The sequence below is a fragment of the Maylandia zebra genome, linkage group LG6, assembly GCF_041146795.1.
Source record: "Maylandia zebra isolate NMK-2024a linkage group LG6, Mzebra_GT3a, whole genome shotgun sequence".
NCBI classification, from domain to species: domain Eukaryota; kingdom Metazoa; phylum Chordata; class Actinopteri; order Cichliformes; family Cichlidae; genus Maylandia; species Maylandia zebra.
In genome coordinates, this window is record NC_135172.1 from 15,500,014 (window position 1) to 15,515,752 (window position 15,739).

At 41.5% G+C, this 15,739-nt stretch overlaps 1 protein-coding gene across 1 annotated transcript in view; it reads left to right on the top strand.

Moving 5' to 3' along the window:
* Positions 1-396: 396 nt before the first annotated feature.
* The window catches only part of grin2ab (glutamate receptor, ionotropic, N-methyl D-aspartate 2A, b), a 124,128-nt gene continuing 108,785 nt past the window's right edge, over positions 397-15,739 (top strand). Inside the window, exons 1-2 of the mRNA XM_004568310.3 lie at positions 397-1,656; positions 2,425-2,631. Of these exons, the coding sequence (XP_004568367.1) occupies positions 1,639-1,656; positions 2,425-2,631 (225 nt within the window). The 5' untranslated portion in view covers positions 397-1,638. The remainder of the gene's footprint in view (positions 1,657-2,424; positions 2,632-15,739) is intronic.

Here is a 15,739-nt window from a genome sequence, read left to right on the forward strand (position 1 = left end):
CGAGGACCCCCTGTGCTTCACTTTTGATCTGCTAATTATGTTCAATTGAGACTGTGTAATTCACTCGCGTTGCTTCTATTCCCCCTTATCTGAGCCGCGGCTCTTAACAAACTCCGGCGCTGATGAGAGAACATGACACACAATCAGCAATAAAAACGTTTTCCGGTGCGGTAATTTGTATTTATTTATTTTTAAGGGCTCTGCGTTTTAATTGTGAGGAAGAGTTGAGGTGTCTGCAGGGGGACCAATAGATTGGGTTATAACAGTTGAGCGGATATTGAAATGTTTTATCTGCGCGCAGCTGAAGAGCAGAGGAGGCGCGACGCGGCGACTTCTTTGACGCCGAGACAGTCGTCACAAACACACGCGCGCGCGCGCGCGCGCAATGACACCGGCATCCAGGAACAAACACGCGCGCGCGGCTTCGCTTTAGAGAGATGGCACCAGGTGATGCCATAAACGACGGATGATGCTGTGCGCCATACCCCCTCTCGCGCTTTCGTTTCTTTTTTTCTGCCTGGGAGAGGACGCACGAGGGAAAGGGAACGACCCGGAGAGGGAGAAAACACGACCAGGACAGACAAGGAAGCGACATGTCAGTTTTAACGAGCTGTGAAGTTGGAGTCGCTCTTTTTTTCTTAGGGGGGTAGACATGGCGAAATTTCCCTAGCACGCTCCTTCTTAACTCCCCACATATCTTTTTTTTTTCCGTTTTTTTATAATGGGAAGATGAAGTCACCCAAGTCTGCACCCCCTCACCACTGCCTCCTCTACCCCTTATATGTTTAATTAACTAGGCTGATGTGTAAGTACCTTCAGCTAGCGGAGCGTGGGCGGCCGGGCTGCTGCGGGGTAAAGACACTGTCGGGAGAATATTTCCTTCTTCCTCTCCGCCCGGACGGCTCGGTCGGCTGCCGAGCGTCACCTCGGTCGTGCGGCGCGGAAAGCTACAAAAATAACTCGACCCGTTTGAACTTGTTCCGAATTGTTTAGGGCGGCTTGGAGTGCGGTGCTCGTCGGAGAGCGCGTGAGGGGAGCAGCAGCAGGAGGAGGAGAAGAGGGGGGAGAGAGGGAGGGCAAGTGAGAAAAGATAGGGAGAGAGAGAGAGTGTGTGAATATATATGTATGTGTGTGTGTTTTGATGTTATTTGTGACGGAATCCCCCCCTTCAGTCTCCAAGAATCCGCGAGCGGCGCAAGGAGGAGGAGGACAGGAGAGGAGGAGGAGGAGGAGGCGCGCGGACCTGTCCACGAGCCCTCACTGCGGAACGCGCGGGGCTGCCGCTGGAGATCCCAAACCAACGGTTATTTTGGATTCTAGAGTCTAACTGATCCCCGCGCGCCAGGGGGCTTTTTCCCCCACCCCGTCTCTCCCGTTGAATGGACGGCGTTTGACATCTAAACCGAGAGGAATACTACCTATCTACGGGTGGGAGAGGTGGCGGTGGAGGGGGGAAGTCTTCAGAACCAGACAGGTGGATTTATCCGTGTGGTTTCGTTTTTTGGGGAAGGGAAATTGAATGGAGGAGAAATTGATGGATTAATCTGACGGAGAGTCGTATGCGATTCCCACTCCTGCCGAGGGCACCCGAATGGAGTAACAGGCTGCAATGTCATCTCCACCTGGCCGCCTGGAGAGATGTGTCACGGGAATGGGGTGAGCGTAATTAGTGTTTTCTTTTTATTTTTTTTAGGTTGGGTCAAAACTAACTCTGTCACCAAAGACGCGGAAAATGAGCGGCATTTGTCGGGATCCGGTGGTTTTAATATCTGCCGCACTCTAGCTCTCCTTAAAGTGGAACAGCGGCGGGGTGGTGTGTGCCTGGTTCGGGTTCCTCCGCGCTCTTACGCTTGTCCGAGTCCTCGTCACACAACCTGCTGCATGCCCTACATAAACGAAGCCCGGCACCGGAGAGAGGAGCGTGAGGGGAATATTCGCCAAAGAGCCACAGGCTGTTTTTACTCCGGCGTTCCCCCCCCCCCGCTCTCTCTGTCTGAAACACACATACAAGCACACGCGCGCGCACGGAGGGAGAGAGCACTAATTCGTCCTTTTCACCGTAGCCTACACCTATGATATGAACTTGTGTTTTCGTCACGGCGAGCTTTTCCCTCCAATAATCCCCCAATAGAGAGACGCAGGCACGCGCGCACTTCTGCTCCGACTCACACAAACATATAACGCGCGCGGAAACAAAAAACACGCAGACAGCTAGCTGGTATTTGATGCTGTTCAAACTGTTAAAATGCTAATGAGGTGCGAGAAGTAAAACGACATTGGTTAAAACTGTTTATAGCTCACATAAGCACCTGCCTGTACGCTCGCGCCTATTTATAGAAAAGCGACAAAGTCATCAAGTCCTGGGAGCTTGCGGCGCAGTGTTAAAATCTGGTATCTTTTCGTTTCTTTCTTTTTTATTTTCAGATCAAGTTTGAACACTTTTCCTCTGGTTTCACCGACGCCGTGAGAAGGAACCAAAATGCCAGTAAACGGACAGGTCACGGTGGCTGCCCGCACGGGCCCTCGCACCACGGCAGCACAAGTCAACATTCATCGCACGGACTCCGCAGAAGAAGGCGCAAAACCTCCGCGAACACAACCCCGCAGCAGCCGCGCTTTGTGACACCGAAGGTAAGGACAGCTGCGTTCAAGGAGAGAGCGACGCTCTTCTTTTAGACGGAGCGCCGAGCGACGCTAAGCGGCGCTGTTGCATCACATTATCCCCCGGCTGCTGATGAGAAGCCATGTAATGAATTCATATCTCAAATTACAGTTTTCAGGCTTTGAATGCAGTCACGTTGTAGAAACACATTTTCTTCCGTTTTCCTCCTGCTTGGCGTGCCAAGTCTGACACACAAAGTGTCTTCTCCTCTTCTCAGGGACACTGAGGCCTTCACACGAACGCGCACGCACGCTCATGGACATGCACACACATAAACACACACAGATGTTACACTGGAGGGGGTAAATATAAGAAAATAGGAGTGTGACGTGACAGGATGACAGGATGTATAGCCCTGAATGGCCATAAATCTTCATCATGAATGATCCCCATCGTTCCTGTTGGCAAACGGATGCCCTCAATTTTGACTACTTAATATTATGTATGAATGAATGCACATTTATCATAATCATTTAGAGCAAATTATCATCCGTGCTGCGCCAGACTCATTGTGGTGTTGTAGAGAACTGAGAAGAGAGACTGATGTTGTGCTCAGCAGTAGCCTATTTTCCTGAATAGTGGGATGACACAAAAGGAGATCAACTCTGTAGGGCATAAACGCAATAGAGTGGGGAGCAGAGAATGTCGAGTGCTGTTGCTACCTTCATTAATATAAATATCTCGTGCAAAGCAACAATGAATTCTGGGTGTGATGTCACAGCACCTTTTAAAAAAGCTCAACAGTATTTTATAACAGGCCTACTTTTCTATTCACTTTCTGTCTTGTTGTTATCACTCCAGAGAGAATTTCCTGCTCAGTTGGGCCTTGTATTTTCATCGCTTTGCAGTCTGCTATTAACCAACTACTGAGACAAAGCTAAACAGGAAAGACCTTAAAAAATCTCTGTGATGTGATGCATACCCATTTGGGCTCCGGGATGACATAGTGTTGACGTGATGTGTCGAGATGCATCTGACTGAGCTGTGCACTGAACCGGCTCCATTGTTGGACAAGCAGGTAAAGTACATCAGAACTCATTGCGCCTAAGCTTCTTGTCAGCGCTGTCAGAAGTGAGGCCCTGTTGTTTTGGATTTCCGCAGTTAAATCGATTTTAATTTCTCGTTTTTTAATGTGCCAGTGCCAACATGTTGTTGTGCTGCCTGTAACAAGGCAGGCCCCTTGGGGATTATTTTGGTGGCACCTAAGTGGAACTGGCTTTCTCTCCCCATGGCTCTGCTGAAGCACAAATGTACTACATTTACACAGGGATTCGGAGAGGTTTCTTGCATCAGAGGGGCTGCAGGAGGTGTGCCTTCACACTGCTCTGTGTCAACCAGGGCTCTGTGTTTTGGTTTTTAATATTGTGCGAGACATTTTTAGAGTCAGAGCCCAAATTTAGCCCAAAATCTACATATGCCTGCAAGTGTGGGAAAGGTTCAGGGAGCGATCATGCAGAAGTCTTTATTTTCATGAAAGATACATAGAGGTTTTGTTTGTTTTTTTTACCTCTGTTGAACTGTGAGATATACTGAAATGATCCAAAACTATGCAATTATTATTGTGCATTTACTGTGATGTGGTCATACCACCAGAATGGCTTTGTGTGAAGATTGACTCTTTGATTATAACACTGACTGAACTGTACAAATATTGCTTTGGTGCCTCTCAGGTACTAGATACTGTGTTTTTATTTTTAAGTTTTTACTCATATGGTCTCTTTTTCCTGCAGTTTAGTGGATTTTAGGTAGGAGTGCTCACACAAGACTGCAACCTTGAGCATTATGAGAAAAATTACAAAGATACTTACAAAAAAAACAAAAACAAAGGAGAAGAAAAGCCAGGGAAACTTGTGGGTGGAATTATTTACCTTCCTGCCCTGTGTTGTAGCTGTATTTGTCCAGAAGAAGGTATGACATATCCCGTGATAGGAGCTACAGCAAATAATCCTCTTATGTGCACACTGTTTTTGTTTGGAGGTCCCTATCTAAGTTGACAAACTGTGGGTTTAAGGTTTTCGATGTCGGAATTCTGCCTACGACATTAACAGCCAAGCCACGTGCAGCCACCGAGCCTCTGGCGTGGCCTTTTAGCTGTTATCTGCTGAGTGAGTGCTTTCTTCAAAGTCAATTAAACCCGCTGCTGGGCCTGCACTTTGTTACTTCGGATATTCTCGTCGCAAGAAAACATCCGCGGTCGAAATTTGGTTACACGCGACCCGGCGGCGGACAGTTTGAACCCATTTTCTTGTTCACCCCTAGAATAACGAAAAAGCCAGTGCCTTTTTGTAAATACAATGGCAGTTCAGATTCGTCTTACACCGAGGGCTGAGAGGATGAAAATTAGTGTTTTCATTTTCCTTTTCTTAGCCATTTCCAGTAAAAGGGACAGAGTGACATATGATAATGAGTATTTTGACCCCTGCTGATCTTCTGTACATTGATGTGTGATAGTGCAGTCTCAGATGCAAGTTAATAACCCAAACGCCTCTTACAAACGTGCACTGTTTAATCATTTAATCAAAACACAGCTGGTACTCTCATTTAAAGAGTTAGTGAGCCATGTGTGATATTAAGTAGGGTTTGACTAATACAGGTTTTTGAACCGATCATTTTTAAATCAAGCTGACAGTAGATGCCATTTCGTAGAACCACTGCGTGCCTTAACACACTTTTCTGGTGTGTGAGAGTCCCTGCTTTAACATGATAGGCCCAAAAGTTGCTAGTGGTGATAAATTTATCGCCTAACCTAAATTTTTCTAAATGTTATATGAATTAATAACTAAGAATAAGAGACATGACTGCATCATTGTTGCGGTTACCAGTATTGCGAGTCGAAGCTGTAGCCCTACAGTTTAGATTCTAACTGAACCTGGTGGCAGTTTGACCTGCCTATGTGCCTGTGCCTAATGGTTATAGCTGGTGCACGACATCTCTAGTGAATTTTTAATGGTTTTAAAGTGTTTCCATCTGCTTCAGATTTCAGATAAGTCTTATCCAGTTTCAGCACAGTCTTTCAGAACTTTATGGATAGGATTTAAGTAATCGGATTGGAATAAATCTTAAAATTGGCGTTTTCGTTTGTTTGTTTGTTTTTTAACCTGATAAATCATATTCTCATTGCTCAGGCGAGGATTTGGATTTGAGAATGAAAAACCCACCTTTAATCAATCTCAAAACTTGTATCTGTGTTTTTCATGACTCAAAGGCAGATAGTTGTGGTGCTGGAAATCGAGATAATCTTCATCCTGCTTGAGAGGTGCTTTCGGGGTGGATTTAGAGACGTGACAAGCATAATAGGGCTGTAACCAAGAAATTGCCATCTATACATCTTGAGAAGAATTAGCATTTCATGATTCTATTTTCATCAGCAAACCTGTCAAAACAGTTTCATCCCAAATGTCTCTGTTGCAGATGGAGGGACCAGCTGGATAGTCCATCAAATGGCCTTTCAATTCCTTTATTTTTTTCTATAGATGTCTTCATGTAGACTGCTATACTGCATTAACATTTCAGTAATACAATTAGAAATCATAAAAGTAATTTTATTTTTCATTATGGTTTAACGACACCATCCATGCTGCCTTTACCTGCATTCACTTTACCTTATAACAGCGGTTCATGCCATTTTCACTTTGTCCATACAAATAGTTTTAGCTGAAAAGCAATCTGTTATTATTAACATTTTATATTGAGCTTGTAGTGAGATAAGGAGGGGTGGGATGTTAAGTAATTTATAACTTTTATTGACCTGTATTGACAGGGCTGCAGGAACGTCAATACATCTCAGCAGTTTATCACTGAGCGAAACATAACAGTCATACTCTCCCAGTAAAAAGTGAAGGGAGTCCAATTCTGGGGAGAGACTCAACAGAACAGTTTTTAATAGGTAAAAAAATGTCTTAATAGAACGGCTCTGCCAGGCCCCTTATCAATCTGAGGCGAATCTTGGTTGTCATTGCTGGCCACCATCTCCAAGCAGCCCAATGCCAAAGACTCTATATAAAAGATGGATGTAACATCTGGGTCTGAAAAGGGAAGACAGTGTTGAAGGGCTTTAAGGGGGTCGACTCTTTTGATTGCAAAAAGAAGTTTGTGAAAAAAAAGACCTTCCCATTTATCTATGACCTCAGTAAACTCTTTCCCTGATAAATTTATGATGTCATTTAGTGATGTGTTGTTCACAAATGACTCTAAGAGCCGATTGTAGCGCACGAAAAGAGCCGACTCCGTTGGGCAGAGCCAAGTCTTCAGCCCTTCCTGCTCAGGGCTGAGCATGTGGCCAATCACATGCAAGGACAGACAAGAATCACACTATTGTGTGAATATCATGTAGTGGGACAGGTCAGGTACACAGAGAGACAGGAAGCTGGATTTAAATCCAAGTGCATCAGGACAAATTGAAGAAACAAGTGAAAACTGTTGTGTTTGCGTCTCTGTCAGATTCACTCGCTCACGACTTCACCCAAAGACAGGACTTTACTAACCAATGAGGGATGGCAATGGCTATGCGCATCTTTTATATACAGTCTTTGTTCAAGGACCTGAAACTGGCTGATAAGTAAAACGTATTGTTAAAGCAGCGTTAATTTTGGGACACGGGGGTGTACTTGCCCATAGCATAAATTTCTGCAAAAACAATATTAATAAATTAGCACCTTCCAATGTTATAGTGGACATGTTAGCAAACAATTGCTTATTAAGAAATCCAGCAGGCATGGATCAACATAAACGTTCATGTTGAGAGGTGCCTCCAGCTACTTAATGAAGTAAGAATGCTCCCTTTTTAATGACTGTTTTCAATTACAGTAACTCCCTAGCGAAACACACTGTATATGGCACTAGTTAGAGTCACTACCGCGAGGCTGAGAGCACTTACTGGATTTATCTGATGTTTTTACTGAAAAAAACAAACATCAAACTGCCTGTTCTCGCTGGAAATCTAGTTGATGAGTGGAGAGACCTTCCCAAAACACGGATGGGTAAAAGCAAAAATAAAACATAAAAGTCATATTGCCAAGAGGATCTGCTGCAGTGTAGTGCGGGAGGATCAATACCTATAATTTTATTATATCCATAATTATTATAAAACTACTGATTGGGGTTACTGTGAATTGACAATGTTCCTTCAAAATAGTTAATCCTCAATACTGATAGCAGGCTTTTTTCTGAAAATATATATTTAAATAAATGGATGCGGACAGATTGCTCCCCTTTGATGTCAGTATTAATCTTTCAATTGAAAGCTTAAGGCTTTCAAGATGGTGGAAGTTTCATTTTGGATTGTAACCTCCCCCTTATGTGCCTATTTGAATGCTGTGCTTTAGAATTAGCTTGATTAGTATTAGGCACAACATGTGGCTCTGAGAAGAATCCAGATTCCTAGGAGGCCGGGTTGTTACCTTAAATGATGCCTCTTACACTTTGTCACTGAAGGTTTTTTTTTCCTAGGCTGAGAAAGAGGCTTAGGAGGTGCCTAAGTGCGGCCAGCCTGGCTCTGTCATTTCGGCCAACTTAACACCCAAAACCCATATTCCAATTTTATGCTTTTACAGACACCAGATTTTGGTTGAGACTGATATAACACTGTCCTAGTTAAGACATTCTTTAGCTTTTTAAATCCAATTTGATTCAGTTTTTCATGGCTACGAGGACCAGATCATTCACATAAAGGTATCAGCATTACTTCATCACTTTTTTTGTCTCTAACACAGATTGGTGTGTAGCTGAAGTCTCTCTAATTCCATGAAATGTAGTTCCTGCTCTCACAGTTTCATGCCTTACATATGTTATGGCACAATTAGCTCAATGTGTGACTGAGATGATTAAGACATTTTTACAATGAATCAGACATTATTAAACCAGAGGAGATAACACATGCACAGTAGGGCTTTCTTTAGACAATGGTATTATGGAGCCACACACACTTTTTTTTTTTACTGCAGCACCGTCTTTCTATTGGCAAAAGGCAATGTATAAAAAAATAGTAAATGTAATTCTCTAGAAAACCCAGCAGCTACAGCTACAAAAAGGAAAGGCTGGCGCTGTGTGCACAGCACTAACTGTGCCAATGATGTTAAGTCCATAAGGAATTTTATCAATCAGCTTTAGCCCAAGTAACATGGCTTTATTTTCTTCCCCATATTATTTCTTCCTTACTTCAGTAAATATAATTAGAGTTAAAACACACACACACACACACACACACACACACACACACACACACACACACACACACACACACACATCGCTGAGGGTTTTCTTTTAAGGCTTGTTTCATGCGTACACAAGAAATAAGCTTCTAAAAAGATTCGAGAATTGCAGCCCACAAATGTTTCGTTTTGTTTCTGAGCACGTGCTTAACTTTCTTTACCAGACAGTTTGGTGAGGTGACTTTAGCTGAAATGAAACCCTCGTTCCGTGTGTATCAAACAAAAAAAGCCTGTGTGGCACTTCTGAGCACCACCTGTTTTGCTAGCTTAACAAGGTTTGTCCTCAGACTCAGAGTGACCCTGGATAGAGGGCAACTCAACACAGCTGTAAACCTACGACTTTTATACTTTATACTGGGAGCATTTGGGCACAGTAAAAACCTAATAACTGTCTCGTTTGGCTGCTGCCTGCTGTCCAATCCAGCGTGTGTTGAAGCGAGCTGACTGGAACGTCAAAGGCAGCTTGTTCAGCAGTTGTTTGATAATTTGTTATTAAAGACTTTTGAAAGGGATTTGAATTGCTCTTTTATTATAACTTCTTATCATGTCTGTGTTTGTAATTTTCCTGTCATTTGGGCTGAAACACAAGAAAACACATCGGCTGCTGTCATGTGATGCAGATGCTTCATCAAATATGGTTGTTTGAGCTGTAGACTGGCAGTTTTTTGGAATGAATTTTTCACAGCGGACCTGTATGAGGTTTCTCTTAAAACAATTTTGGATCCTTTACAGCAAATCAAATCTATAATGATAGTAACATTTAAGTACTGGTGATTAAAATGTGGGTACATCTGTCGGAAGTACAACAGAGAGTTAACACAAATAAGACTGAGCATCTTCATGAACAAATGAAGCTTACTTGGTGCCATACAGTCGGTTCCCCAGCCCAGCAGAAAATTACAATCTGATGATGGAAATGGGCCACCAGTACAAACTGACATAACAAGAATTTAACACTATCAGAGTAGAACTTGAAAGAATATCAGATTCAAAACTCAAAAGACGTTTAGGAACATTATCTAAACTATTTTATAGAATATGTGGACACCAATGGAGGAATCCCAGCTAGAAGATGTGCCTGGTATGAAAATATGGGGGAATTTCAATTCAATTCAATTCAATTTTATTTATATAGCGGCAAATCACAACAAAAGTCACCTCAAGGCGCTTAATAGATACAGAGAAAAACCCAACAATATGACCCCCTATGAGCAAGCACTTTGGCGACAGTGGGAAGGAAAAACTCCCTTTTAACAGGAAGAAACCTCCAGCAGAACCAGGCTCAGGGAGGGGCGGCCATCTGCTGCAACCGGTTGGGGTGAGAGAAGGAAGACAGGATAAAGACATGCTGTGGAAGAGAGACAGAGGTTAATAACAGATATGATTCAATGCAGAGAGGTCTATTAATACATAGTGAGTGAGAAAGGTGACTGGAAAGGAAAAACTCAATGCATCATGGGAATCCCTCAGCAGTCTACGTCTATTGCAGCATAACTAAGGGAGGATTCAGGGTCACCTGGTCCAGCCCTAACTATATGCTTTAGCAAAAAGGAAAGTTTTAAGCCTAATCTTAAAAGTAGAGATAGTGTCTGTCTCCTGAATCCAAACTGGAAGCTGGTTCCACAGAAGAGGGGCCTGAAAACTGAAGGCTCTCCCTCCCATTCTACTTTTAAATACTCTAGGAACAACAAGTAGGCCTGCAGAGCGAGAGCGAAGTGCTCTAATAGGGTGATATGGTACTACAAGGTCATTAAGATAAGATGGGGCCTGATTATTTAAGACCTTGTATGTGAGGAGCAGGATTTTGAATTAAATTCTGGATTTAACAGGAAGCCAATGAAGGGAAGCCAAAACAGGAGAAATATGCTCTCTCTTTCTAGTCCCTGTCAGGACTCTTGCTGCAGCATTTTGGATTAGTTGAAGGCTTTTCAGTGAGTGTTTTGGACATCCTGATAATAAAGAATTACAGTAGTCCAGCCTGGAAGTAATAAATGCATGAACTAGTTTTTCAGCGTCACTCTGAGACAGGATATTTCTAATTTTAGAGATGTTGCACAAATGGAAGAAAGCAGTCTTACATATTTGTTTAATATGTGCGTCCAAGGTTCCTCACAGCGTTGCTGGAGGCCAAGGTAATGCCATCCAGAGTAAGAATCTGGTTAGATACCATATTTCTAAGCTTTTCAGGGCCGAGTACAATAACCTCAGTTTTATCTGAATTAAGAAGCAGAAAGTTAGCGGCCATCCAGGTCTTTATGTCTTTAAGACATTCCTGCAGTTTAACTAATTGGTGTGTGTTATCTGGCTTCATGGACAGATAGAGCTGGGTGTCATCTGCATAGCAGTGAAAATGTATGCTATGTCTTCTAATGATACTGCCTAAGGGAAGCATGTATAATGTAAACAGAATTGGTCCTAGCACTGAACCCTGTGGAACTCCATAATTAACCTCAGTGTGTGAAGAGGACTCTCCATTTACATGCACAAATTGGAGTCTATTAGATAGATATGATACAAACCACTGCAGTGCAGTACCAGTAATACCTACAGCATGTTCTAATCGCTCTAATAGGATATTATGGTCGACAGTATCGAACGCTGTAGGCTAGAGCTCGCCCATTACCAACACTGGTACAGTTTCTTCACTTCAAGGAAAGGCGAAAATGGTTCCATTACAGGAAATTTCATGACCTCAGGTTAAAATAGTCCGTGCTTTATCCATCCATGGTGATGATGGCAATCCCTGACTTTTCCATTACCTTGAAGAAACGGTCTTTTTTTCTTTTTGAATTTTTACTATAATCTCCACAATGAAATGCACAATACCCTTCTCTCACAGTGTAATCAGAGTATCTGATTTTGAAGTTTCTTTGAATGAAAAATGTTGTGTATGTCTGTTTTTTTCCTCTTATGTTTTGTTTTAGGATGCATTAAGTTAAATTTAGTTAACCGTTTGATCTGCTGACATGAACAGTCTGTTACTGTGCCTGCTTTATCTTATTCCTCGTCATTGCTGAGCTTTTTCCCTGTTCTATCTTGTATACAGTGTAGCGTCACTACAGCATACATCTTTTAGATCTGGAGTTTTCAAACTGTAAATTCTAGCCTCAAGTAAATGAGTCAGCCTGCTGATCTGGATTATTGACTTTCTAGGACTGCTGAAAAGAAAATGTGAACAATCTGTACTCAAGTCTGCTCGTCTTGTCTTTGTGCTATTTTTAGTTTATGCACTTCAGGGGGCTGGAGGCTGGCATATGTCACCTCTAGACTGATGTCGTCACATTTTTTATGATACATTTTATTTAAAACAAACCTAACGCATTACTAAATGTATATTGCCCATGACTGGCTTTCCGCCTGTCTATTTGATAAAAATGCATTTGACTGCATAAATGTAACTTAATCTTAGACTTACTGAAATCATAATCTTCCATGTCTTCCAACATAATGTTCCAATTTTCCATGTTGTTTACAGATTAATAATTCAGACATGCTTTTTGATCGTTTTCAGTGACCACTCTATTCTCTTCTGTGTTTGGAATATTAAAATCCAACATCTTCCAATATGCATGAGGCAGAGTTAAAAATATGAATCTTGATATTTTAGTTGCTGAAATTATGGCAATAGACTGGAATAAGTCTGAAGATGCAAGGAAATTGCTGATAATCATGATTTCTGGTGAGTTAAAAGTGCAATATTCTTTCAGAGACACCAGCAGATTTCCCTAACATGTGTTATATTTAGTTATATTTCTTACTAAGATAATATGAAAATGCAGTTTAAAAGTAATGTTGTTTTATTGTCACAAAAAGTTGTGGAAAACCTGTTTATGCTCCAATCAGCACACTTGGGTCTGTTTGTGCTGCTCCAATCAGGTACTGCCAACAGGGTAACAAGTTGCAGAGTGCCCGCTGGTGGACCAACTGTGCAATATCAACACATAATGTGTTTGAAGGGTGTTTCTCCCTCTCGTTTTTTCATGCATCAGCTGTTAAACACTGATATATCAGCAGATGGCTAATATTAATCAGGCCTTAATCCTTATCCATTGGCCTGTCATTAGCCCTAGTTTTCAATTACTATTTTTCTTTTTTGTGATTAATCTTTTTTTTCTACAAATAAGGACTATATTAATTGGACTGTGGTGTAATTTTCTGTGACTTGCTGTGCAGTTAACTGTAAAAACAAACCTTTGGAGAAGTAAGTGCTTTCAACAATATCAGCATTTTATTTTTGCATTAATTAGCAGGTTTCTGTGAGTGTGGATGCACTTTTATAGCTATGTTAGCTAGCACAAATGAATAGTTTGGTTCATCCAAATATGTCTCCAAAACACCAAAATAGTAATGGTTAATATTCCAAGCCACTTGAGGTTTCGAAGCACCCTAAATGAGTCAATCGAGAAACATGGGATCATGTCATGGTGGATGCATCCATCGTTTATAAATACAGTTTGTATTTATTAAAACCTCCTTTTAGTTCAGTCATCATATGTACTTAACTGTGTGACTAGGACTTTGGTGGAACTGAACTGATTGTTCTTTTAGTACTTCAGAATTTCAGTTTTTGACTTTAAACTGACTGGATATCACTTGTGGCTGATCTGTTAGGTAGTTCGGTTTGTATGGTGGAGAGCCCTCCTGTGTATGACCTTGCTGATTTTGCTGTTAGTTATTTTTGTGTTATTAGATTGTTTAATTAATTAGCATCATTATTTATGCATGTAATTTTTGTTTTTGTTATTGTTTAAATTATTTTTAATTTTTAATAAGTTTTGCGTCTGAGGACCCTGTTTAAAAAATTACATGGTGCATCTCAAAGGGGTTTTTCCTCTAATTAAATTTTGAAATAAAACCTCAGTGCAGGAAAAACCTGTTTATTTACTCAAGAAAAAACATTTATGGTTCAGTTATCACATTAAGATTCTTTAACTGGGGTTTTTGTGATGATTTTTTACTCAGTTTAGCACAAAAATACTGGCAATTGCTGTAGTCACATCACTTAAAGTGGTTTTAAATCTGCGCGTTATTATGTTAAAGTAAGACAGATTTTCTTGGACTCAACACAGAGGGGTGGATCTTTCAGTTTCTGCAGCATAGAGACACTATATTAAGCATTAAGGGAATTGACAATCATGAACAGTTGCTGAGAAAGGTGTCACATGGAATTATTTATCTATAACATTATTGTTTCTTTGGCACAGCTAAAAGAGGGAAAATTTAGGAGATCTTTCAAATTTTTGGACCAATATTCTGTCATTACCTTTTCACCTGTTTGATTTTGGAGGCAGAAGAAAAAGACTCACTTCTAAAAGAATCCTGAATAAAAATATGGATACCAGGAACTGAGTGTGTATGACAAATGTTTTGCCACGACCTCCAGTCACACAGTGGACTTTCAGACATGCCCTCTTTTACATGTGAACATATCAGAGCTGTATTTGAATGACTATGAGAACTAGCTGCGTCTGATCTCTTAACTTTGACATATCAGAGGCCTGAACTGCATGCCATCGTGTTAACTGATAGGCAGACACAAAATGTCAACTATACGTGGCTCCGGTATTTAATCAGCTCTGCTTCTAATTTGCAGTATGATTAAAAAAATCCTCTGTGATGCATTTTTGTAATTCCCAATCCAGGAGTGGGGGCAGCTGCTGCACAAACATATTGACTCTGCTGTCAGTGACAACAGCAAAGAAAGTCTGGTAAACTTCATTAGGTGCTGACAGTGCGCGTTATCAGTGCACCAAATCTTTTGCTCATATGGCAAAACATAACACACCCAGCATGATTGTCTCTCTCTCTCTCTGTCTCCCTCTCATGGGAATGTCCAATATCCCAGCAGTCGTGTTATGGAGACAGTAAGCCAAAACAAAGTAGGCAAGTACATTTACCTACCTATCTTTCCTGTGATGATGATTTGCGAATTGCATCTGCCATGCATCAGGTCAGCTATATGAGTGGCCAATAAATGTTCCTAACTGGGCCGTTAATTGTTTTTTTTTTTTTAGAAGAAGGACAGGAAAACCGCCATCTTTAGCATGTCACGTTCTTGCAGAGCGCCCGGTCTCCTCCTCCTTATAAAATGTCTCTGCCAGAAAACAGCAACATTAAAAGGACGTGAGGAGTATAAAAGTGACCTGAATGACAGAAAACTGTCACATTATCAGAGCGATGAAAGCGGCAGGATTACGTATCTCATGTCTGAATAGGGCATATGTCCCTCCAGAGATCAGAGCGATGATACCTCACCATGCAAATGGAGCTGGAGTTCAAATCTTTTGATGGCGTGAATAGAAGTAAATTCTCAAAGTATCAATGGACACCCAGGGGGCATACCTACGGTGTTATGCACAGATATTTGCACTTTCATCAGAAAACTATTAAAAAAAACCTAATTTCCCATGTCGGGGAGGACCTGTTTGTATTTGTTTCTGTCAAGAAAAGAAATGCTTTCAAAATTTAGGCTCTTTTATCTATTATTGATTTGCTTAAAGTCATCCATGGTGTTATGTATTCTCATGTAGTCAGCTGTTGCTTTGTGTTTTTTCGCCTCAGTCAGAGGCCTCTCTTCTCTCCAATTTGTACAAACATGGCACCTAAGAGACTTCCTGGAGCACCAACTCTGTTTTTATTGATTCTGCTGTTGATTCTTTTGTGTTATTCAAGCCGTGTGGAGGGCAGTGCAGCTCTGAAAGTCCTGCACAAAAATAATTATTGCTTTAATTATGTAACTGTAAAACAAACAATAAATCTGCAAAGGGGGAGGGGGGTGATTGCTTTTTAATAAAAACCACACTTTGATTTAAGCAGTTAGCGTAATTTAATGCTAACAACCCAGTGTAGCAGTTTTTCAAAAGTCCAC